Source organism: Calypte anna, chromosome 6 (assembly GCF_003957555.1).
Source record: "Calypte anna isolate BGI_N300 chromosome 6, bCalAnn1_v1.p, whole genome shotgun sequence".
Lineage (NCBI taxonomy): Eukaryota > Metazoa > Chordata > Aves > Apodiformes > Trochilidae > Calypte > Calypte anna.
Window position 1 is genome coordinate 8,184,356 of NC_044252.1, and position 25,811 is coordinate 8,210,166.

Below are 25,811 nucleotides of genomic sequence, written 5' to 3' on the forward strand. Positions count from 1 at the left end.
GTTCTGAGAATTTCCTATTACTGTAAATTAATTTCACTTCATTAAGTGGTTGGGTCATAGGCAAAGGAATAATAGCAGTCAGAGACACAGGAGATTGCTAGTTGAATAATCATAAATTGGCACCCACTGGCTTTCTCTCTAATACTGGGAAGAAGCTGCTGACTGTCAAAGCCATTTCATTAATCAAAAAAGCCTGTGAATGTGAACTTTAAAGTTAGACAAGATAAAATTATTATCTACATGAACAAAATTTTACAGTGTGGAACAATGGATTTGAGTCCCTGTGGGAGGCAGTGACATGATGGCAAAGATTCAGTTTTCTGTGTAACTTTGCCACTATTTCAGGTCACTTCTGGTTATTCAAAGTCATCTGCTCAGCAGTGGTACATTATGCACATAAGGATCAGTTGTGAAGAGATGAGTCCAGAGCATGGAGAGTTTATTATTTGGATATTAATTTGTCCTCTCATGTAAGTTATTATTTCTTCTGCCAAGATATTCATTAAAGCTGTTGCAGATTTTTTCTCCCAGAGGAAAAGCTGATAAGGTCTAATGGAAATGTTTTAATGAAAACAGATAGCTGATGTTTATTTCATGTTTTTATTTCTATGCTTGGCCCAATGCTTATTGAAAACAACTGAAGAGAGCCCTACTAATTTCAGTAAATTTCTAATCAATGCACTAATCTCTGAAGAAAACTAAGAGGAGTCATTTATCCAAGATCTGCCTCCCCTTATACTGATAACAAAGAATTAAGTAGCATAAAAGGCCCTGAAAAGCACCCTCACTGCAGGTGTTTCAGGGTGGGCTACAAAACTACTTGTTAAGGAGCAAACTGGAAACTACACAGGATACAAGAATGGTGAGGAGGGGCATTCCTCCTGTACTCCTCCAGCCATCCCTACTGCCCCTCTGTGTTTAAATAAGGGTGAAATTTTCAGATATTGCTCTTTCTTTATCAAAGGTGGCTCCTGATATTGAGTCTGTCTCCTCAACTTGAAAATGCATGTGACATGGAGAATTTCAGTGTCACAGTACTGGCGGGAAGTGAGGGGGAAAGCCTATTTCTGTGATGGGTCTTCTGGAAGCACCTTGGTGGTGGCAACATGTTGACAGTTTTGTCAGAGGGTGCAGGTTGGAGAAAAGCTGACAAGGCTTGCCTTGCTGTGAAAATCCTGCCCAGTACTGTGTGCCTTGGATACATCCAGATGGAAGGAGCAGTGGTGCTTCTTTCTGAGTTTCTCCTTACCCATGTGTGTCATGAGATCACTCAGTGAGAAGAGCTTTTGTGAAGATGAATCAAAACTTTATCACTGTTTCTATCTTATCTGTACAGTAAATGATACAGATCATGTAACTCAACGTGGCATAATTAGTTAGATAAAGGATAATTTTGAAAACATTTACATATGTAAATTCAGAAGGGAGATTTATATCAACCCAACTAGTAGGATTTCAAAAATATGGTACTGGAAATCTATGCCCATTTTTAGGTTTTGTCACTTAAAATAATTGAAGGAACTGTGATTTTTGATCCCACAGGTGTTTATAACTTCTTTTTTTTCCCATGATTTCTTATTTCTGTGGTAGTAGTGATAAAAACAAGACATCTCAGGTTACTTCAGCTATTACCATAATTGTTCATCTGAGACAAGTTTTGATCCTTTCCTGGCAATAAAATGGAATAGCAAAGCTTAGGGTTGTATATAGTAGTTTCCCAAGCACAGCCAGGTAACTCAAGAGTAGGACTTGAGAAGTAATCAGTATATTAAAGAATTAATCATACGCTATTAAATGAAACGAAGATCAAGTTTTGTAAACTAGTTATTCTAGGTAGTCACAGAAAAGAATTCAGACCCTTGTGAAGCTTGGGATAACTGTGTGATATTCTAGGTGTTTTTAATTTACACGAGTAACATTATTTAAAAGGCATCCTGTGGCTATGCTTTTGGTTGCTCTTCATCTGTCATAGGTTGTAGTAGCAGAACTTCAAATGAGAACAGTGAAATAGCCAGATAGATTTTTTTTTTTGGTTGTTTTTTTTAATTGTCATTGCAGTGTTTTTTGAGTTAATAAAATTTTTTTATTAATTTATGGCTTGTATGGAAGTTGAGCCCTATGGCAGGGAGTGCTTGGAGGGATATGTATACACAATTTGCACAGCTTTTGCACAAATAAGTATTTGTAGTTGTGATAAGTGAAGAATCAAGAACTGCAATGACTATTTATCCTTATTTACTGAGGCCAAGAAAAATCTTCCCCACTTATAGCTAGATGGGAAGATGGGGTAAAAAGTAATTTGACTTGGCTTTTGAAAACTGGCAAAGACTTGTTTTGCATGTTCATTTCTCACAGAACCAGTTCAGGTTGTACATTTTTGAACATAGATGGTGAGAGCTGGTTAATCCTCTCATTGGTACCATCCCAGGTACAGAGACAGAGTTCTCAGAGCATGAAGGCTCAGGTGTGAAGAGATACTAACACTGGAGTCACTAACACAGAGTGAAAAAAGCTTAGACTGGAAATTAAAGTAGTTTTCAGTTTAACTTTTTAAGCCCAACATACCTTATTTAGCCTACACCCAGAAAATGAGAGACACATGGCTCAAAATGCCAGGCTCTGACTGTCTTTGTAAAAAGAGCAGTAAAACCAATGGTGTAGGTTTTGCATGGCTGCTGTAGACTCTTCAATCTATCTGGGAAGACAACTGGAAAAAGGTGGGAGAGAGCGAGAGTGTGTGTTTTAGATTTGCAGAGTTTTATCTGCAGATGAGGGCACACAGCTCTGGCTGTCTGCCATGTTTGGAACAGAGGAAGTAGCTGGGTGACTGGTTGGGTACTTGCAATTAATTTGGGAAATAAAGCTTTCCCTGAAATGGGGAACGTGGAGTAGATAAGGTAAAACAAAATAATGGTATAGTGCTCTTCAGTCTTCTCACTTGACTTCATAGTGTTTTAGTTTCAGGTAGGAATCCCTTGTGCTTATTGAAAGGGGCTGGAAACAACTGATAGAGAGACAGCCAAGATACAGATTTTAGAGAGAATTGCTGAACAGACATAATTTAAAGAAAAAGGAAACAAAAGGAGGTTAGGGAAAGTGATGTCTGAGCATGGTATGTAGGCTGCTGAGAAAGGCAATCCACGTGGAGCTCAGCCATTTTGTGACACAGCAAACTGAAGTGGTGAAATGCATTCTAAAAGGGAAGGCAGTAGGAAATCTAATGGGGCAAACAGCTTCTTTCCACTTGCCCCAGAAGTGTTACTGTAGGTGGGAAAGGCATCTTTCTCCAAGATGCTAGCAAATGATGACAGAGAAGTGTGTGTATTCAAACAGTTTCAAAAGGACCACCCTCCTCTGTTTTCTTATTCCTAAAGCCACAGAAGGGAGTGAATACATATCATACAGGCAGAAGAGAAGCAAACTGTGTGGTCTAATGACCTACATTTAATTCCTGGTAAGGTGATGATTTGAACAATAAATCCTACTTTAGATATAGCCAAACTTAAGGATGAGTAGCATACACAAACAATTTTTAATTGTTGCATAGGTACTAATACAGTGCAATTCTTCTAGATGATGCAGGTCCCTGGAACAGTTGCAACACTGTTTTGCCTACCCGTGTCAGTCTTAAATTACAACATTTCATGCATGAAAATACATATGTGTGTGTATCTACCTACCTATCTAAACACACCTATTTACTATATTCTTGTACATCAAATTTGACAAAGTTTGCACATACTTTTCCAGGAAGCTTCTGATAAATCCAATTGTTTCAATTCTGTTTGAAATATTCTTTATGGTTGGAACTGCATGTTTTAAATGTTTCTGATGGCCTTTATACATGAGATAATAGTCTCCACTTTCTTTCCTTCCAGTTTCCTTTTCCTGTGTGTTTTATGTGTCCATCCTCAGACATCCTGATGCTGGAGCATATCTGCACACATACATGTGCAGACATCTATGCAGAAAAGAGCGGAGTGATTCTGGGTTGTGGCCAGACAATTTTAGCTATGAGTTTCAGATTGATGAAGGAATTCCTTCTGGCATTCATTGAAAGCAATCAAGCTGCAGGCATGACACAATAAGATATAATTTACAAATGCAAACTTGCAGTGATTCAAACTGCATCAGGTTCTGGGCTCCTCAGTTCAAGAAAGACAGGGGCCTACTGGAGAAGAGAGTCCCATGGAGAACAACAAAGATGATTGATGGATTAGAGCATCTGTCTTATGGGGAAAGGCTGAGAGAGCTGGGACTCTTAACCTGGTGAAGAGAAGGCTCAGGGGAGACCTTGTTTATGTCTACAAGTATCTAAAGGGTAGGTGCAAGGAGGATGGAGCTGGATTCAGTAGATCCCAGTGATGGGTGAGGGGCAACAGGCATAAACTGGAACATAGGAAGTTCCATTTAAACAGAACAAAAATGTTTTTACTAAGCAGGTGACAAGGCACTGGAACAGGCTGCCCGGGGAGGTTGTGGAGTCCTCTTCAGATATCCCACCTGGATACAGTTCTGTGAAATGTGCTCTAGGTGAACCTGCTTTAGTGGGAGATTTGGACTAGATGATCTCTAGAGGTGCCTTCCAACTCTGATAATTCTGTGAATCTGTGATATTCTTGTAAGTTAAGGTTTTGTTTTCACTTTGAATGCTATAATGGAGAAATCCATAAAAGACAGGTATGTGTCCATGGCCAAGAAAGGATCCACATTTTTCAGGACAAGAATTTCTATAGAAAGCCTTGAATATGGGTGAGTGACTTGAGCTCCTGTTTCTGTTTTGTGTGATGACTGTTTTGCACTTGATTTCTATGCCTTAATTTTCAACAGTAAAGAAGCTCTAGTAAGTACTACATTCTTAGTATCTTTTTATTCTCTTTTCTGTTGGAAACTCTTTTTACATCATCTCAAGGCTTACTGCTTTGCCACTAGTACCACCCTGCTTTGAACCCCACATATAGTATGGTGTGGGTTTTCCCCTCCCTAAAACTCTGTCATACCTAATTCAACCAAGAAGGCAGAGTCTAAGATTTCTTTACTTTTGTTTGGTGTGTATTTGTAATAGGTGGTCTTTTGTAAGGTTCTGTTAGCTGCATTACTTTACTAAATCATATGGACTGGCTGGTTCTTAATGTAATCTTCTAAGTCTACCAGTTTTGGAGGATTTGAAGTACTATTTGAGAAGCAGAAGATTTTTCAGCATGAAATTTTGTCCCCTTTGAATGGAGCTAAAATTCATCCCATATTACATTATTAATTCTTCAATCATATGTTTCTCATGAAATACAATCTTTTTCTTTTATCTGAGCTCTACAGAACTGAAATACTCAGTCTTCTTTTCTTAGCCCTAAATTCAGAAACTAGCAACTCAGCTACATAAGTAGTCTTTGAAAAATTAGTTCCTTTTCTTTGACAGTCAAGCTTTAGTAAATAGTAAGGATTATGGTAGACAATTCTTATTACAGTGGTAAAAGATTACTGCTTTTGTACTTATTGCTTTAAAAAAGTAGAACACCTTAATCTTTTAAAAACAATTTGGGTTTGGAAAAACAAATTGCATTGAAGGTGACAAGATGCTTGCCAAGTTCTGGGATATGCAATTTGGAACATCTGAGATATTAAACCTTGAACACCTGAGTTCCTAATAGAAACAAGGGCTCAATATTAACTCTTTCAGCTCTGCTTTTGTCCATATTGTATAAAGTATATAAAGTACATGTTTTTGAGACTTCCTTATAAAAACCAGGAGGCTGCTGCTGGATTTTTCTACTGTCTCAGAGGTACAAGATGAGAAATGAACTCCTAGGTTGCTTATTCCTGTGCCCTGAGAACAGAGGCCACATAAATATATATTCCATAATGACTTTAATAAATTGATCATACATTCTTGAAATTGAACTGTGTATATTTTGGCCTGCCAGTACCATTGCGAGATGAATTCAGAACTCACCGTAAGACTTAGTAACCTTTTTGTTCTCAGCCAGAATATATCTGTTATCCTACTTGTATCCATATGTCTTTGTGATAGAGTGGCCATATGAGTTTGCCAGTTGGAATGCTCTGGATTTTATCCTCCTCAGGAACTTGGAATAGTACTTGATATACTAGAAACATTGTCATGCCACACAAGGTGGGTGAGGCACTGTCACGTCTCATATAGTGAGCACAGCTCCCCAGATGTGGGGGCCAAACAAAATATCAAGTCCCATGGAGTGGGCATGGGTAGGGTTCCCCAGAGTGAGGGTCAACCCAGGGAGATTTGAACTGGACCCCCTTGCTTTCTTAACTCCCCCAGAAAGGAGCCTAGGTGCATCTGGGCCCAATCCTTCTCCTCCTCTAATTAATCTCTTTTAACAACTCATTCAGCGAGATTAAGTTTGGGAATTCTCTGCATGGTGTTCAGGAGAAAGATTGTTACCCAGGAGGTTTATATAAAAACACAACTTTACTTAAAAGTGAGTAATGTTATAAAGCATGTGAGATTACAACTAGCAGAATTATAAATGATGGTACTCTCAAAGCAATGGATTACAATTTATCAAAACTTAAGGAAGTTGTCAAAGGAACAGGTTACAACTAACAAAGCAAAGGGGAGTAAAACTTAAAGTTAGAAACTATGTTACCCTCACGTGCTGAGATAAGATTAGAAACAGAGACAGAGAGAGATATAAAGATAAAGAAGAGATAGAGAAGATATCACCACCCTTGGATCCAGTGATGATCTCGGTAGAAAGTTTGGATCCTTGGATGGTGGGCACGCATCCAGCATTTCGAGTGTGCATCTTTTATGCTGCCTGAACCCACCTTGTTGGGGGGGCTTCGGCATATCTTGCACAGCCTGGTGTTCAGTTGGACCCCTCCAGATGGGATGACAGAGCAATAACCCTTATTTCTGTGCATGTGCCCTCTCCAGTGGCTTTACCCGGGGCACACACAAGATGTCACTCTGCCTCTGCAGGGTGCAGCTTGCCTGCCCCTGTCCCTTATCAAACAAGGACAGTGTCCTGCCTGTCAGGGTGGCCATCAAAGAGAGCTCCCCTTGCAAGGCCAGTGTTCAGCTTATTGGGATAGCCACTGAGGGAGGGGCTGCTCTTGTGAGAATAGGGCCCTGTTTATCAGGGTGGTGACGCAAGTGGAGGTCTCTCCTTGAAAGAACAGTCCAGATGGCTATCGAATGAGGCTTCCACCTGAGCACATTGTCCACTTTGTCAGGGCAGCTGTTTTGAGACAAATATTTTTTGGGGATTCTACAAACATATTGTCTTATGGCTCTGCTATGAAACTATCCAGACTTGAACTGCTGTCCACCTGGTAGTGACCTCTGGAGTCTCTGGTGGTGTTAGTACTTCCTTACTCTATTGATGACATTTTAGCTGACAACATATCATGGCCTAATTATAATATATAGTATTATAATATATATTCTATATTCTCTATATATTATATATATTATATACTCTCTGGTTTTAGTAGTCATCACCATGTTAAATGCTCTTTCAATGTGACTGTATTTATCATACTTCCTAGTTTTCTATCATAGTTAATTCCTTCAATAGTAGTTGTTAGAATCATTACCAATAACAGCTTGGTTGACCTTCTCTGCACCCCCTCCAGCACCTCAATGTCCCTGTTATACTGCTGTGCCCAAAACTGCACACAGCATTCAAGGCGTAGCCTCACTGAGGCAGAGTATAGGGGCAGGACCATCTCCCTGGTCCTGCTGGACACACCGTATCTGAGGCAGGACAGGATGGAGTTGGCCCCACCTGGGCTCACTGCTGGCACATGTTCAACCAGCTGTCCATCAACACTCCCAGGTACCTCTCTGCTGAGCAGCTCTCCAGCCACTCCTCCCCAAGCCTGTAGCACTGGGGATTGTTGTGGCCAAAGTGCTAGACCCAACATTTGGCCTTATTTAAACTCATGCAGTTGGCCTGTCTAGGCAGATTGACACTTCCTCCCAACTTAGTGTCATCTGCAAATCTGCAAGTACTGCATAACAGCACTTAGAATGATCCCATAGTATTCAGGGACTTTTGGGTTTTTTTTTTACCCTTGAGCTGGTCATAAGAAGCTTAAAACAGACTCGTGGTCCTCTGCGAAAAATCATTCTGCATAATGGAGATACCATATTGTGTACTTCATTTTTTGTCAGTGACGTGTAGGATACCTTATTTATATCTAATGGAAGTTTCCCTTGTGAATTCTTTCATACCTGCGTGGTTTGTAAAATAAAAATCAGTGCTAAGGATAGTGTATCATAAGTCTAACATGCTCAGATTTTAAAATTAAAAATGTATTAGTTTCGCTGTTTTTTTCCCTCTGGATCTGTATGAAAGCTGAGATACATGGAAATTTTAACATACATCTGTGCTTTGTCTAAATTGTACCTCAGAAACCATTTAAAGAAAATGACAGTAGTTGAAATACTAAAAACTATTTTGTTTCAAGAACAGAGTCAAGGCATAATCTGTAATGAATGCTGGTTTCCCTGCAGCCAGAAGATAAGCTGTTGCTCCAGACAATGTATAAAGGTTCATTCTCAAAACCCCATTTGTCTATAACTTTGCAAACACTGTGTGAGCATAACTCACTATGTGAGTTAGTTAAATGAAGTGGGGATTCTTTCAAATATGAAATATGGCTTTCTTAAATTAATAACTTTGCCGTTCTCTTCTGAATAATTGTATGCAAGCATTGAGGAAAAGTATGTTTTCCAGTCAAATCTTATGCCCCCAAACTGTTATATATATTTAATATCACACTTGCTACCAAAGATTTTCCAGCTGATAAAGACTGGCAATGATGAGATAACTATGGGGACTGCAGTGTATGTCTGCAACCTGTGAGAAAGTGTGGGTGCACATCACAGGTTTTGACCAAAATGGTTCATATTTGAAACTATACTTGAAAGAAAACTCTGTGAAGAAAAAGTCAGCTTCTCTGTTCCTGCTTCTCATTGGTTTTGTGCTGTGTATGTACACTGTGCTAGGTGACTGCTGCCTTTGCTTATCTTTGTTCAGCCTGTAAGGCTTTGCATAAAGCCATTAACAATGGGGACATACAAAGGGAGAGCTAGCCCTTCTATTGCCACCATCACTGCTCATCAAGGGTTCCTTTCCTCCTAGAGCAGCCTGAAAAAGGCATCACTTGGCAAACAGACAGAAGCCAAGTATCCTCATGCAGTTTAAAGAAAAGCAATTATTTGTTTCCTCTTGGCAAAACTGATCAGAAGGAGTCTTGTGGTGCGAGATGGTTCAGATGACCTTTAAGGTGTTCTGTAGTGCTCATCCAGCCTCTGGTAATGTTTTTGCATGTAAAAAGCACTATGACTGCCATGAAGGTCCTCAGACCTGGAAAGATTTTGCTTTGTTTATGTGTTTATTTTGCAACTTTATAAAAGAGTGCTGTAGGCAGAAAAGGTCTGGTTTAAGGTGGAGGCAAGATTGATGTTAGCTTCTTTCCTTTAAAACCAGACAAGATTTTAAAAGGATTTAAGGGAAGAGAGCGCATGTATTTGAACGGGTGAGAATATAGAAAGTAGACAGGGTAACCTTTTATGTGGATGTGCCTTTCCAGGTTCACAGAGTTTAAAAAGCCATAACTGATAAAAAGTAACAGCAGTGTGATTGGCAACTTTGTGCAAGGGCAAGTAATCAGAATTAAAACTGTAAGTTCATGAAAATCAAAGTGGTCTCTTCACCCTACAGCTGGTTGTTTCAATTCAGAGTTTGTGTGGTACATGATTCTTTGAGGCTCAGTTATCATGCTCTGCAGTAAATAAGCACACATACACACATCTTTTTTTTTTTTTTTTTTTTCTCTTCCTGTTTTTAAGAGAGATGTAGGAATGTATAGGTTGTGTGTGGTGTTGTATACATTTTTGAAAGCTAAGAAGTTTGAATGTTTCATTAATAGTATATTTACTATCTGCTGTTTATACCTACAAAAAGACCAAACTCTGGAAACCTCTATGCAGACTGTGAAGTTATATTGGACTCCCAGTGCAAGCTGAAGTTGGGGCTTCAGCTTTTGTTTCTGAGTAGAGCTGAGAGGGCACAGTGGGTGAGACTGGTGGGGTGCACTGGGAGGGAGGGGTTATACCATGAGTGTCAAGAGAACTCAGTCTGAGAACATAGAGCAATCATCCCAGCTGAAAATAAATTTCTTCACCAAGGGTCTGTACCTGGCAAGCCCTTTGGAACCCTCATAGCTGTGGCTTGTCAGCCCCAAGAAGGCATTCTAAACAAACAGAAAACTGCTAAATTGTTTCAGGTGATTTCTTCTGTTAAGGAGTGTCAAGAGGAAAACCAAAGCAAACCAATCAAAATTCAAATGCTGACCAGTTCTGAAGAATTTTAATTTGTTCTCTGTGATTTATCTCTATCAGGAACACAGTTCTTAGCAAATTTCTTAATTGTCTCTAAAAAAGAGATAGATTTTTTTAATAGAATATCAATGTATCAAGCTGTTGCCTTCAAAATAAATATGGTGTCTAAATGAGCAAAACTTAGTTATTCTTTTCAAAGATTTCACTGAGTCTTTAAACTCAGTGTGTGGCTTTGGTAAAACTTAAAGTACTAGATTTCTGAAAGGCTGTGTTCTTTAGTTAACATTAGATTTATGCCTATTAAAATGCTGCTTTCTGACAGCTGTGCAATTATCCAGTGTCACCACTGTGCCATGTAGTTAAATGGTCAACAGTTACCACATTTATAAATAATAGGTGACATTTGAGCTTTGAAAAGTAAATTCTAACTGAATGCTGTTGGAAGAGTCCCATATAGAGTACTTTACTATTATGTATCAGTCAGTGGAGCACATCTTAAATGGAATGGCAACAGAGACTGGATATGATAAGCATTACCTATAAAATGGGAATAAGATTAATCAGAAATCTGGGGACATTACATTGGGATAATGAAGGCTAAAACAATAGGTAATATCATGTATAGTAGTGACATAGTGAGTAGTGACTCTACAACATTACAGCCATGTAGCCAGCAGAAGTTGCAGTGCTTGGTTCATCTTCTCCATCTTTTCCCATTCTTCTGTATAAATTTCTTCATCTCCAATGTTTATCTTGAGTAAAATTAAGCCTTTATGTAGATTTTCTTCAGTGTAGGTTTTTCTCTGATTACCTGTGACCTGAGTAACAGGAAGATAGTACAGTAAAAAATTAAAAATATTTTAGTAGTATATTTCAGTGTGTTATTATCAAATAAAATAGTGTGAAATGACATGTACACCTTCTAATTAGCTTTCATCAACTGTAGGTCTGTGTGCTAAAAGCTGGTAAAGGGTTGGGTCACATTTACCCCTGTGTCTGTGAAATATCTTATTAACAACTGCAAATGGGACTCAGTTGTTGACTGTATTTGGAGAGCTGTTGCGAGATGGTGGTTTTTTCCTTCATTTTTGGTGGGTTTTTTATTCTTCCTATTTTTTTTTCCCCACCTCTTTTATTGTTTTACTTCAGTAGATTGAGTTATTTACCTTGTGGAAGAGTATATACAGAGGTCACAACAAAGAGCCATCTTATACCATTTGGACATAAAGGAAAAATTAGTTTTTGTGAAAAATAAAAAACCTCTGGATGCCTATCACAGACTAATAAACAGGAATCTGAGTGGGAGGATATAGAGAACCATATGACCATCCTGGCCTGTCATTTTTGAGAGTTTTAAGCTGAATATGCCAAGTTTATACACTTATACTACTGAAGAGAAGCCCAGAATGGTTCATATCAAGCTTCATGTTTTAATTTAACAGTGCATGATAATTTGAAAAAAATATCCCTACAAGAGTGAGGTTTTATTAATATGCTTGTAGAGTTTACACCAAGAATGAAGTAATGCACATGTTGAATTATCAGGAAATGTGGATGTTAGAAACACATTTGTGTTTCATTAATCACTTGTAGAAAGCTGGTATGTACTAAGATTCTGAACTGACAATTTCTGGTTTTAAACGGAGGGAAATTTACTGTATCCTTGGCATTAGGCCTGTAAGAGCTACAGGTTCAGTGAGCCTGATAAGTGTTTGGGGATTTTTAGAGTATGTACATGCACATTTCTAGGAAGATGTTCAGAAAAGGGAAAAGAATAGCATTTCTGGCAAAATGTTTTTATTAAAAGTATAAGTTCTTTATGGAGAATGACATTCAGTAAAAAAAGGATCAGATTCAGTGGGGTTTCTGATCTGAAAAAATATTTTATGGGATTTTATTCTCATTTTACCATTTAGAGAAGGAAGAATTTAATATTTTGCTTTAAAATGGCATTTAGAAATTGTAATTAATGTGCTAACCTAGAAAACAAAACTTAGTCTTGATTCAGTTTACTGCAACTGAGATCTTTTTCTTCCAAAAATATTTGTTAAAAATATCTTATTTTATTGACTTTTCATCTGGAGTTGCCATATTCTACTGTGGTCTGGAAAGTTTTTAGTTGCTTTACTAATGGTACTGTTACAATTAAGCTTCAGAAACAATATCTTGTGTCTTTATGACAAGATTTATTCTTTAGCATACTATAAACCTTATAAAAAGATTAGACTGGCTTTTTAAAAATTGTTTTCATAAATATTTTATTTGGACTATTTTCTTTATTTATTTTTAATCTGTTGATCCTCTGCAGACACTGAGCCAACAGATATTTATTTAAGATGCAAAGGACAGAAAGGTTCTAATGAATTGCAAGAATCTCAGTAACTGCTACAGATAAATTGTTTTTCCATGGAATTCTCTTACCTGTACAAGTCACTCCTGGACATGAACTACACTATTTTAATTGAAGGAGTTTCTAAATATAAATCAGGTAGCCAGGGGATGAAGACTGAACCCATCTGCTCTTATTTGTATCCAAGACATATACAAAGTTTCCCAGATAAACAGATACACTTTGGTACTGTCCAATTAATTATTGTCAGATATATTGCATTGGAAATTTGTTCTACATCTCCTTTTTTTTTTAGGATATAAGCCAGTTTCTTGGTTCCTAGGATGTTCTTCTTTACATTTAAATCAAGAACAAAGCAATTTTTTAGAAGTACAAATACATCTTCTGCAATGAGAGTCAGCGTCCGGAGCTAATTTTGATTCAGGCTTACAAAATGCTATAAAGATGGTAGTGACTTCTTTTATTCCCCACTGCTGTTTTAATGTAAATTTCAAAAATATTCTGAAGCAGGTCACTTGCTGGGACCTTGATTGAGACAATAAAAGCTGGAAAAATTTTCTTTTGAAACTTGTCCAGTGGCAAGTGTAAAGTGAACAGTTAAAGAATCATAAGGGCTGCGCTGGATTCCTTATAAAAGGTTTGCAAAGAGATGAGATTTAGAAACTATTAGTTCCCCAGGGCTCTGTTTACTTATACCTTCATTATGAATAATAAAAAGTAAAATAAATAAATAAATGAAGTCTGTCTGTCATTGTCACAATGGCTGCTTTAGAAATACAAAGGAAAACATGACAAATTCCTACAGAAGCATGAGGCTTGTGATACTTGCCTGCTATGAGGGCTCTTTTTATTTATTTTTTTTAACCTATTTCATTGAAGTAAAGCTGACTATCGATATTGATCTTGAATATCTTGATGTTGCTATTTCCTAACCTCATCCCCCACTATCCTGGTCTCTGAAAAGGGCTCAGGTATCCTGCAGGCTCTTTCTTTAGAAGCTCACTGCCTAGCTCTGTGTGCCTGCTTTTCTGCTGTCAGCATCCTAGGGGCTGGCCATTGGCAGGCTCTTGCTTGGTAGGGGTCTGCAATGGGACAGCAAGATGGAAGACAGCTGCACAGGAGGAGCTTTGTAACAGGGTCTGGTTCCTGGAGCTGTGATCTCCAATCTGGTTGGGTGTGTCTGCTGCTGCCTTCAGGGAGCACTCACTGTTTTGGGGGTGAATCTGTTCCCTGCTGCCAGCTGCAATTAGTCAGTCATCGGTTGGCAACAACTTTGGTTTTGTACTTCTTTGTTATCTCTTAGGAAGCTCCTTCTAAATTAGTTTCTATCTTTGAACTTGCCAGTTTACACATTCATCTTTTTTTCCTGGGAGCCTATGATGCTCTTTATCCTCACCATTAAGGTAGTGATGTACACATAAAACTCTTTACTACTTTGATATCCCTCCTAGCAAAACACTCTGATGGCTCTTTTTTATCATGATTTCAGGGTGGCAGCCCTTCTTTCAAAAAATGTTGACACAGCAGGACCATCTGTGTATGCCATCTGAAGGACATTTCCTTCTAGGATCCCAGGGTTGGTTATAGGACTTTCACACATTCCTCCTGCCTGTCCCCCCTAGGTATAGAGTAAGGAGACAACAAGTTTTTTATGATAACACAAGTGTGTATAAATCTAAACTCTTCAAACCCTGTGCAGACCCTGGCAAAGCAGCCAGGTACTGTGGAAAAGAACCTTCCCTATCACTAGCCAGCTCTTACATGCTTGGAAATGTTTTCAGTTTCCTATTTTTTGAGGTCAGGAAAGGATTGTATCTCTTCTTTGTATGTTTGTTCATCGGGTTTTTTATTTGTTTGTTTTGGGGGCATTTTGGTATTGTTTTTTAATGCAGAATTGCTTTGTTTCTGAATGTAGCAGTATTTATTGCTTACTTTCTTGCCTTCTCCTTTTAATCCTGCAGCTGCCATTACATAAAGTCATGACCAATGTTACTTATTCATAAAGGCAGTGTAATTACTTGTTCTCCACTATATTCCAATAAAATAATGTCATGGATTATTGGCAGTAAATTATTTTAAGTTATACTTTTATATGCAAACAAAGCCAAATATGTGAAAATATCTTTGATCTTTTTTCATGAAGTATCTTATTCTATTCTTTTATCATTGTTGGTATGAGATCTGAAACCTTAATGCTTGCATTTTGATTTTCACTGTCTCCCATATTTCATTCCTATTTCAAATGCTTTCTATTGAGACATAATAAACAGTTTTTCAAATTCACTGTTCCTGTTCCCCTCTTCCCAGACTGGCCTGATTCTGATAGTATCATTTATATGTTGTCATTAATAGTGGTCCACTGAGTGAATTATAATTCCCTTCTTTGGGTACTGTATTTTAAATTTACTGCTGAATTGCAGCTGGGTAGGAAGGAAGGGCATATAGTCTCGAAACCCACTCTCTTTATACCAAATTTGTAGAAGCTATTTGCTAGTCTAAGAGAAAATAAAGAAGGATGCTTTGCACTGTTTCTCCATAAAGCAGATTTTCTATTTGATAGAACTGTTATAAAGCATTATTTCCAAGTGTCAACAGGACCCTGTGTACATATAGAGTATATAAAGAACTAGAATATATTAATATAATATATTATATTAATATAATATAATATAATATTATATATATAATATAATATATATAATATATAATATATATATAATATAATATAATATTATATTATATTAATATATTAATAATTTTTCCACAAAAAAAAAAGAGATAGTATATTTTAGCCCATGAATCATTCCCTAAGGGACTGCAGAGCTTTCCCTCAGTCAAAGTGATTTCACAGATTTATTTAATATAGCATTTATTTATGAAATAAATAGATCCTTTAAGATGTTCTGTGGGGTTTTTGTTTGTTTGTTTGTTTTTTTTTTTTTTTGTTTTTTGTTTTTTTGTTTTTTTTGTTTGTTTGTTTGGATGGATGGAGGTACAAGCTTGGGCAAATAAGATGATCTTGAACAGCTTAAGTAGTTAAAAATGAGTGACTATAGTCTCCCAGATGATATTTTTTAAATGAAAAGAAACTCCATAAGTTACAAATGTGCATTTTTTTTCTTATTCTGATAATTCTGGCTTAATTTGCTTATAACATCACAGGTGTCCAGAACCTTGCTCTTCACACTGCTTTACTTCCATGAGCCTCCAGTAATATACCTTTAACACACCAGTGCTTTCAGAAGGTTGCAAACTCAGACATGTGACTTCCAGTAGTTCATTTGAAGATTCATTAGGACAAGTGTGTGAATATGGTATAAAACATGAAAAACGAACTGCAGGAAGTTTCTGCTTCCACTCAGGATGTCTGTCTAACTCTCCATGCTGTGTGTTGCAGTTTCAAACAGGAGATATTTAGAGATATTTAAACTTGCCTTAAAGTTATGGTTCTAAATACATTTCAGGCTCTTATAGTGCAGAGACACTGACTTCTGATTGAGGTGCAGAATGATCTAGCACTCTGATAACTAAAGATGAACTCCTAGCAACCAAAATTGAAACAACTCACTTTAAAAACTTTGGCCTAGATACGTGAACCCAGAAGAATGAGTTACAATCATTCATTTCAGATTCCCTGGCTCTTACAGGTCTCCAGACTTAGCATTTATTCATACAAATTGCTCACTGTTGCAGATAAATCACACAATGTAGCCAAGGCAATAACTCTGCACCTGAGCTTTATTTAGTTCTGCTTTGCTAATGTGGGTAGCACTTTGCTTTTCCTCTATATCTTACAGTACCCAGATACTTTGGCTCTGTCTGAATGTGATAGAGGGGTGAATAGGGACGAAACCTACAAGTTTTTGCCTCACTTGCATGACTGCAAGCTTTCCTAATAGCTGTGATTCCTCACTTAGGTGCTGAGTTTAATTTTCCTGCCCATTTAAAGGAAATGCAAGGGAGACAATTACCAAGGGGGAGGCAATTTTTCACTGCATACTTAGGAGAAGATTATCTTGTCAGAAGTGTTGTCTCTAGTGGTTCTCATCTGAATTTACACCAGGGATAGTTAATTTTCCATAATGCTGTTTATGATGATGATGAGAAATACCGTGCCTTCTCTGTATTGATTTTTCTTTTTTTGACTTCTTTGTGGTTTCTCTTTTGGCATATTTATCTCTCTAAAGGTGCACTTCACCTTGCAGGCATGGGAAATAGATTGAGGTATGTGTTGCTCACAATTTTATCTTAGGTTTGTTTAGACTGCACAAATGAGGAAAGCTTTAAAACACAACAACTTATAATTTTTATTTTTTTTTAACACAGCATAAATTAAGTGTAACATCAAAAATGTTGATGTTGGCTACTTAGTTTTTGATTTGGTTTTTTTTTGCTGTGCTGAGGTAACAGAACTCTCTTTGCCTATGTTAAGGATGAATATCTTGTCACTTCACTGCAGCCTCCTAAGTGGTGGGTGTTTATTCTAATCCAGTCAGCTGTAGTCAGTGTCATGAGAGAAGGTGATTCATCTGATGTGATGTGAAATATATGAGAGGCTTATTATGCAAATGTGTTCCGGAGAGCAAAGTGGTTGATGAGGCTCCTGCCCTGCCCAGTGCTGCAGTCTACAAAGCTTCACTGTGCCATTGCAATTGTTTTTCAGGCCACACACTGCGAACTGAAGTGATCCACATTAAAAAATGGTAACTGGGCACCTGATTTGTAACTGGACAGTGACTTGGTCATCAGTATTTGGGTTTTTTTAACCAGGTTCATTTAAGTTATTTGTAAGGCCACACACCGTGAACCGAAATGATCCACATTAAAAAACGGTAGCTGGGCACCTGATTTGTAACTGTACACTGACTTGGTCATCTGTATTTGTTTGGTTTTTTTTTGACCAGGTTCATTTAAGTTATTTGTAGGGACATTTATAACATAGTAATAAGAATATCTGTTCAAAAAATGGGGTCATAATGGAAATGAAGAAAAAGTGGTTGAAGGCAGGGACATTCAAAACTTAGTGTAATGAACTGACTCCTGAAATACACGTGTTCACTGGGACTGTCCTATTTTATTAAATGAGATGTATCCACAATAGTTGTTTAACTGTGTGTTAAGCAGGACATTAGCAATACCATTATCACTGTAGTGTACACCTTTTGATGCTTGATATTGCTTTATTAGACTATAAAATATCTTGAAGTGAGCTTATCTTTCTTAAACAAAGGAGGTAGTTGGAAACTTTTATGTACTCCTCACTACTGGTAATGCTGTTTGTGTGAGCAATCTTTCCCAGTTTTAGTGTCTTAGTGAGGGTTTGATGTGTACTGGGCAATATGCTGTCTGATGAGGTGGGCTGTTTCTTTATAATATGTAGCAATTATCCAGTTCCACACCAGGAAGCCAGAAAAAGTGTCCATGCAAATCATGACTTTCTCTTCTTGGTTATGTAAATCTGAAGAGAGAATGGTTCATATGAACTTCTCTTGAGTGTCTCAGAGTGATTTTTTATATTAAAAAGGTTAGCTAGTTGTTAAACTATCAGAGATATAATGAGGCAGAGGCAATATACTTTGGGAGGCATACTGAAAAGAAACCCAGCCTACTGGGATGCCTTAGATATGTGTATATATATGTATGTATGGAAATTATATTTCATGTCCTGGTATTCTGTGGGAAGTTGTTCATCACAAGATGATGTTTATGTTTGTCTACTGCTCTGCTCCAATATGGTTTGTGGTATATGTAGGGAGTATCTTCATGGTACTTTGATTTAGAACCTGAAGTCAGAGAAATGTGACTGTTACTGATAAGATACCATCCCATGTAGCAGCAATGGAAGAGATGAAAAGAACTATACTGAAATGATGCCAATAGCAATGAAAGCAATCAAAATTAGCTTTATAGCACCTTTAAATGTAAGTTCATTGTGGAATGTGTTTTACATGTTATATTTCTTTTTAATATTATATTTCTTTTTATTTTTGTAGGCTGTGGAAACCAATCTTGCATCAAAGGATAGTCATTGGGTCTATGTAAATGAGGTAAGAACGTCAAAAGAGACAACACATAGCTTGGTACATTCACTCATCACCATCTTTTGTTTCATATGTTTTAACACATGAAACCAAGCATATATTTAGCATTTTTGCTTTTTGAATGGTACAAGATAGAACTTGGTGGTGTCATTGCTTGTCTGTCTCAACTGAATTGGCATAGGTTGAATACCAAAGGTGAAAATAAAGCTCCCAATATATCTCATAGCAGCCAGGAGACTATTTTTATTTTTATGTTGACTCTACTTCATTAGCTATTTAGGAAGCAGAGAGTATCTCAAGAACCCTCAAATACATCTATAATGGCATCTATATCTGCCAGGATCTTGCCCTTCACTGCTATGAAAGCCTGCACTCAGGTACCAGAAGAGGAAAGAGCACTGAGGCTCAATTGCAGGCTTAGCTTATTGAATCTGCATTTACATGATACTCAGGTTTTCTCTTGTACAGAATTATGTCAGTGTTTTGGCAAAGATCCAGGACAGCACTGATTTAAAGTGTGATATTTCCTCTGCAGGAAATGGTACCCTGTCCTGCTACCATGATTATTTATTTTATCTTCATAACAGCAATGTCCTAATAAGAATCAGGGCAGCCTTGTATTTAAAAAGCAATGGAAAACTTGAAATGTTGTTCCATAGATAATAATTTATAAATCACTGGTTGTCCAGGATAAATGGTACTATTTTACATATTGCTGGTTTTAACAATGTAAGTTAAAAAGAACTACGTTCAGTTTTATTTTTGTGTAATAAATTCATAGCCTCTCAAATTCCCTTGTTAATTTCTCATTTCTTTTTTTCCACCTAGCTAATAATTTTGGATAGGCTATTTTTAATAGTAACTATAAACTGTCTTGTGTGGCATCAGAACGGCTCTGTAATTAAATAGAGGTTAGGGAAAGTGAGTGAAATTGTTGCTTATAAAGGCTTTATAAATTCCTTCTAGTCCTTGTTATATTTAAGCACCTCCTGATTTGTCAGACGCAGTAATGACCCACTGCAAAGTATCAGCAAGATGCCCAGAGTCACTGTTTATATTCACATAAAGATAACACAGTTTATATTTCCCTAAACTTTAGGGAGACCAAGTGTTTGTGAATTTCTTATTGCTGTTGTTATTCAGATGCTATAACTCACTTAATGAAGCCTGGATCTTAAACATTGCAAATAAAAAACCTTCAACACTTATGTACAAACACATGCATACGTACACAAACACATCACACAGGATGTCAGTTCTGCTTTTATTTTGGGAACTTTGATTATTTCTCTTTTATGGCTTGACATTGGGTAGGAAAACTATGATAGCAAATTGGGAATCTCAAGTATAACGTAGTGAAAAATATTAGTGAACATGATTATAAATATCTCAACAGGCAACTAAATTCAAGCAGATGATTGCAGAAACTTAAAATTCATTAGATTTCTGAGAACTACGTGCAGTTAAAAAGGGGAAGAAATGTCTTGATTATAAATTTTAACAGAAAAGTGTTTGTGTGTTTAAAGGTACTGTGAAAAGAAGATACATTAAGCATTCAAATAGATATATGTCTAGAATGACACAAGTTCATTAGGTCTTTCTTCCTATTTATTGTCATGCATACACTCATGCTAGCAAGAGGACACACTGAGAAGCTTTCCTTGTACACGTTTCCAGTTGATGTCAGTGTGAACTGTGGGGTTATTTGGTGGAAAATATGTTGTTCCTTGACTGGATATTAATTGGTGCTGTGATTTGCAGAATGAAATGAACTTTCCCTTTCCAGAAGTCAAATCAGCTCTTTTTGATGTATCTCCACATGGGTAGCAGGCCAGATGTACTCCATCATTTAAATGGAGCAGGTTCTTAGACAGTACTTTCTCCCAGGCAAATTGAGGAGCCTACATTTTTCTTTTCATCCAATGGTTTCTGTGACCTAATGACCCCATTGCAAGCAAAGAGAGGTATAGTGCCAACCTAAAGGGACATTAATAGGACAAGAACGCAGTGACAATTATTTCCATTAAGGTTCCTTTTAGGAAGAGATTTTATTAATGTCTTGCTTCAATTAAATCTGCTTTACTCTCTCTGTTTTGACAATCAAATATTGTTATATCAATATAAAAAACATTTGAGGTTTTATGTTTGCTTTCTATTTGTTTGTTTTTTACTTGTGCTTCTGTCTATACATCAGGATAGAAGTTAAGTTTCAGAGTTGGAACATATTTTATCACTTACTTTTTTGAGGGGTAAGCAGCACCACCAAGTTTATGATACTTAAAATGGTATGGCTGGTAAGCTTATTACACAGCCAATGAACAAATGTAGAATCATAGAATCATAGAATTGGCTGGGTTGGAAGGGACCTCAGAGATCATTGAGTCCAACCCTTGAACCACTGTTGCGGTTGCTAGACTATGGCACTGAGTACCACATCCAGTCCCTTTTTAAATAGCTCCAGGGACGGAGAATCCACTACTTCCCTGGGCAGCCCATTCCAATGTCTGATCACTCTCTCCGTAAAGAAATTCTTTCTAATATCTAACCTAAATTTCCCCTGGCACAACTTAAGACCGTGCCCTCTTGTCTTGTTGAAAGTCGTCTGGCAAAAGAGATCAACCCCCACCTGGCTACACCCTCCTTTCAGGTAGTTGCAGACAGCGATGAGGTCTCCCCTGAGCCTCCTCTTCTTCAGGCTGAACAGCCCCAGCTCTCTCAGCCTCTCCTCATAGGGTCTGTGCTCGAGTCCCTTTACCAGCCTGGTTGCCCTCCTTTGGACCTGCTCCAGGACCTCGATATCTTTCCTGAACTGGGGGGCCCAGAACTGGACACAGGACTCGAGTTGTGGCCTCACCAGGGCTATATAACAGTTGGTCTCAAATTACAGAGTTGTGTTGTTAAGATTCTGAATTTGCTATTTTCCAATAACCCAAGTTTCTCTGCTGAGGTACCTCTTCAGTTCACATCCATTGATGGTGCAGAAGGATTCAGTTGTCTTTAGAAAAAGTCTAGTGAGCTGGATTCATTGTATGGGGTTGGAACATTGAAAGATTACATGGCAAGTCTTTCAGGATAAGAGAGTACACAGGGCCTCATATGGCCTCTTTGAAGCCAAAGTCATGAAAACATTACTGTTTTAACTATGTGTGTGTATATATATATATATATATTTGGTCTACCTTTCTCATTTCAGACATTTTAAGTTTCAAACTCACAGAGCTGTCAAAAGTAGAGATTTTAGGTGGAGAAAAGAACGTATTTCTAACTCTCCTTTTAGATTTATATCTTCACTTCTATTCATCTGGAATTACTAAATCATTCCTTGCATTCATTTAGGTAGCAACTCTACTTGAATTCTGAGTAAAACACATTAAGTAGCTTTATAAAAGCAAGAGTATTTTTGATTTATTTATAAATCTTTGCAAAAACAATCAGCTCTTCAGAACAATGACCAGTCCATGCTTAGCTTTGTCTCCATAAACCTCCAAAATATATTATTAACATTGAATGTGTTGCAAGTAGCCAAAGATCAGCAATTTTGACTCAAAGATCTGTTATAATATATCTCATGTTCTGCTTGTACCTTTGCTGTTTATACTTTTAAGTGTTAAAGAAAAACTTCCTTGGTTACTTTCCTCTGTCTCATCATCTCTGTGTCTGCACATCTGTTGTTTTTTGTTCTTTGTTTTTCAGCATCCTACTCACATTCTGCAAGTCTGTTAAATATTTTCAGATCACGGTTTGGAAAGACAAATACAACTGTATTATGAACACCACTGAATATTTTCTGATCTGTACCTTCTGTTCTAGGTCTTTCCACATATCTTTTTTTCCAATATGGGTATGGAAGTGACAGTTAATACAAATAGTCACTGCATGTACTTCCAATAGAATAATTTATTCAGTAGTTTTGCAGACAAACATGAAATTATGGGAACAGAAACTCATATTTGGGTTGCAATCAGTGTGGAACTCCATCCTTCTCTCTCTGATATTGTGTTTGATTAGATTCTGACAGTCAAATCTACCCTTGGGGTAATCCCAGTGATTTGACTTTGCCAGGGATGAACCTACCATCACCTATCTTGATATCAGTCATTTGAAATGAAGGATTATATAGTAAGTATATGTATTTTTGATAGAAAGATGCCTAGTTATGAATTACTGGAATCACTGAATCAATTTCAGTGATTTAAAAGTAGATCTAATTGTAAGGTGTGAAAACTAGGTTAGAGCTTCCACTTGACTACAATTTTCATTTGTTACTTTTCGACTGAAATGATTCTCATTGATTCAGATTGACACTCATCAGATGAGATACAAAGGGGCATTTGCTTTCTACACAAAATAATGTATTATTAACCTGTTATTTTAATCTTAGAATTACCACATTGGAATAACAATGTTGAAATTCAAACAATATTAGCTTCTAAATTCTTAAACTGTGAATAGTGGGGAGAAATACTGGAAATTCCAGTACAGTTCATTAGTATCTAAATGATCGGGTAAACTGTAGGAAAATAATGTACTGAAGAGGAAGGAAAAATCCTCCTTATAGGTCAAGAACCAACCCATGTGGGTATTTGTCATGGCAGGACACTTAAAGAAGGAAGAAGTTCTTTGTAATAAAGCAAAAATATTGTTTTGCAAAATAACAGCACTAGGCATTCTTCCATTACATTTTTCTATGAGCAAAGTTTCCAAAATTAAGCTTTGGAAAGGTGGTAGGGATGGTATTCTTGATGGTTTGGGCAGGTGCACTCACACAGTTCCCAGTGTTTGAATTTAGGAGGACTGCAGCATGTCTGACTGTATTTGTTTCACAATTCAATGCATAGCTTAATGCTCTGCAGAGAAACTTAACTCTAAGGCTGAACAAAGACTCACTTCTTTATCATTAAGAAAAGCATATGCTAATATTTGTCCCATTTAGAAGCAAACAAAAAATAAACCAAACTATGCTGCAGTACTGCAGGCTGGACAGCATAAGGGTAAATTGTATTCATAATGGCTCTTGCAAAATCAAAGATGCTTTTTTATTGATGGAATGTAGAAATCTATCTAAGTTTCTTGAACCTTGACCTGAACTCAATAACTAGGGCTTTTTAAGAATCAGCAATGGCTTTATTTTGCTTCTTATGTACAGTGCTAACCATAAATAAATAAAAAAGTCAGGGAGCAGTTTGTTATTGGTTAAAACCTATTTTCAATAAAGAAATCCAAAATAATTATGATATAGAAATAAAGTATTATGTAGATTCCAAGTCCATAGGAAAGCAAAGTAGTCAGAAGTTAGAAGACAGCTGACATTCTTGTAAGATATAATTAAAAAACAAACAAAAAAACCCCACAAAACCCAAACCAAAACAAAACCCCCCAAAAATATGAACGCATAGCAAACAAAAAATCCCACACTAAAGTCTAATTAACATTGAGAAAAGGATGCTCTTGGATATTTTCTCTTTTCAATCCACAGAAAAGATCCTGGTTTGGGAAAGTTAGAGGCAGCAAGCACAGAGAAATTACTGTAACAATTGCATCTGCAAAGTATTTGGATACATTCTTCCCAGCTATGATGATACTTTGCAGAAGAAGCCCTCATGGTTGAGAAGGGAGAAGTGAAGTAGGAAGAAAAGATCTTGTTATTTGTACAGGAGAAGTAATAAAAAGATAGGGAAATACAGCAAGAGTACATGATCTGTCAGTGGGGAGAAGCCTTAAACAGGATGTTAGAGTGCCAAGGAACTTGGGTATCTCTAAGCCACACTGAGATGATGTTATCTACATTACTTGAGCATGAGCCAGAAATTTTGTACAGAAATTGACCTTATTCTTCCTGGACAGATGAAACTTTCTAAATGATGCTGGTGCTGCTGCCAGCAGATTAATTTCTAGATCTTCAGCTGATGAATACAACTTTTCCAAACTCATCCTAGGTCATCAGTTAGAACAAAGTGCAGAAAGAGTGTGATGATGGTTTTTTCCCTTTCCCTTTTCAGATCATTCACTCAAAATACATTTGTGGTAACCCTTTTCTGGACTCTAGGTCAATTATTTATTTCTACTGTTGTCATAGGTCTCTCTTCAACATTTTTTACTGTCTTTAGGAGGCAGATATTTCTATCAGGGAGGAGAAAATGTCTCTTCTCTCTCATATTAGGATTTACTTTCATTTCTATCCCACAGCTCCACTGCTTCTGCCAATAGCTGTTTTCTTTCCTTTCACCTCTTCAGGCATGCCCAGTATATCCGTACTCTACTGACCCTCTTCATCTGAGAAACAAATGATTTTTAACTATCATCTGGGCACTTATTTCTTGTTTTCCTCAATCAAATATTTTTGAATATTAAGAAAAATGAGCAAGGAATAAACTAATAATTATCAGATAAAGTCTATCTCAGCAAAATAGTTTTTCCCCAAGGGTAGCATGTAAGAAGGTGTTAGATAATGTATTCTGAACAATGTCTTCCTAGCACAGGCCTTGTATAGTGATCTTGGGGGATCTTTGGAAAACAGATCACTTATAAATACAATGTTTTTTCTTCACTTTGTGTGGAAAATCTTTTTTTTTTTTCCTAGAAATTCCTTTGTTGTATGCACTGGGTAATCAACAGTTAGACCCACGAGCTTCCTTTTCACTTGTGTTGTAGCAGGACTGTGTGACAGACTGAAATTCTGCTCAGTCTTGATGTATGCCAAAAGTGCCAAAAGACTATTTTTTTTAAAGCATCAAGCTATGTAATGACATTTGTGTTTACTCTGACAACAAGAAGTTAATTTCTACACTTCTACATGCTGTATTCTACTTGAAAAAAACAGTCTTCTTAATGATAGCTTTATAAACACAAGTAGAACAAGCATTCTAAGAGCTTTTTCAAATTATACAAAAAAATCACAGATTTAAAAAAAAAAAAGAATATTGAATAGAAACACAAGGAACACACTGTGGAAAATGTCTTAAAGTATACTGACTGAAAGATTTCAATGCAAAACAACAATTTATAATTACCATTTATTCATTTTTTTTTTTACCTTGTGAACTACATTTACTATTTGCCTGAAGAAATGTTACCTCTCTCCTTTTGGCTG

General features: G+C 37.0%; 1 protein-coding gene across 1 annotated transcript in view; it reads left to right on the plus strand.

The window, feature by feature from the left end:
* GRID1 (glutamate ionotropic receptor delta type subunit 1) overlaps positions 1-25,811 on the plus strand; it is a 500,726-nt gene that overhangs the window by 367,882 nt on the left and 107,033 nt on the right. Inside the window, exon 5 of the mRNA XM_030453329.1 lies at positions 18,674-18,727. Within this exon, the coding sequence (XP_030309189.1) occupies positions 18,674-18,727 (54 nt within the window). The remainder of the gene's footprint in view (positions 1-18,673; positions 18,728-25,811) is intronic.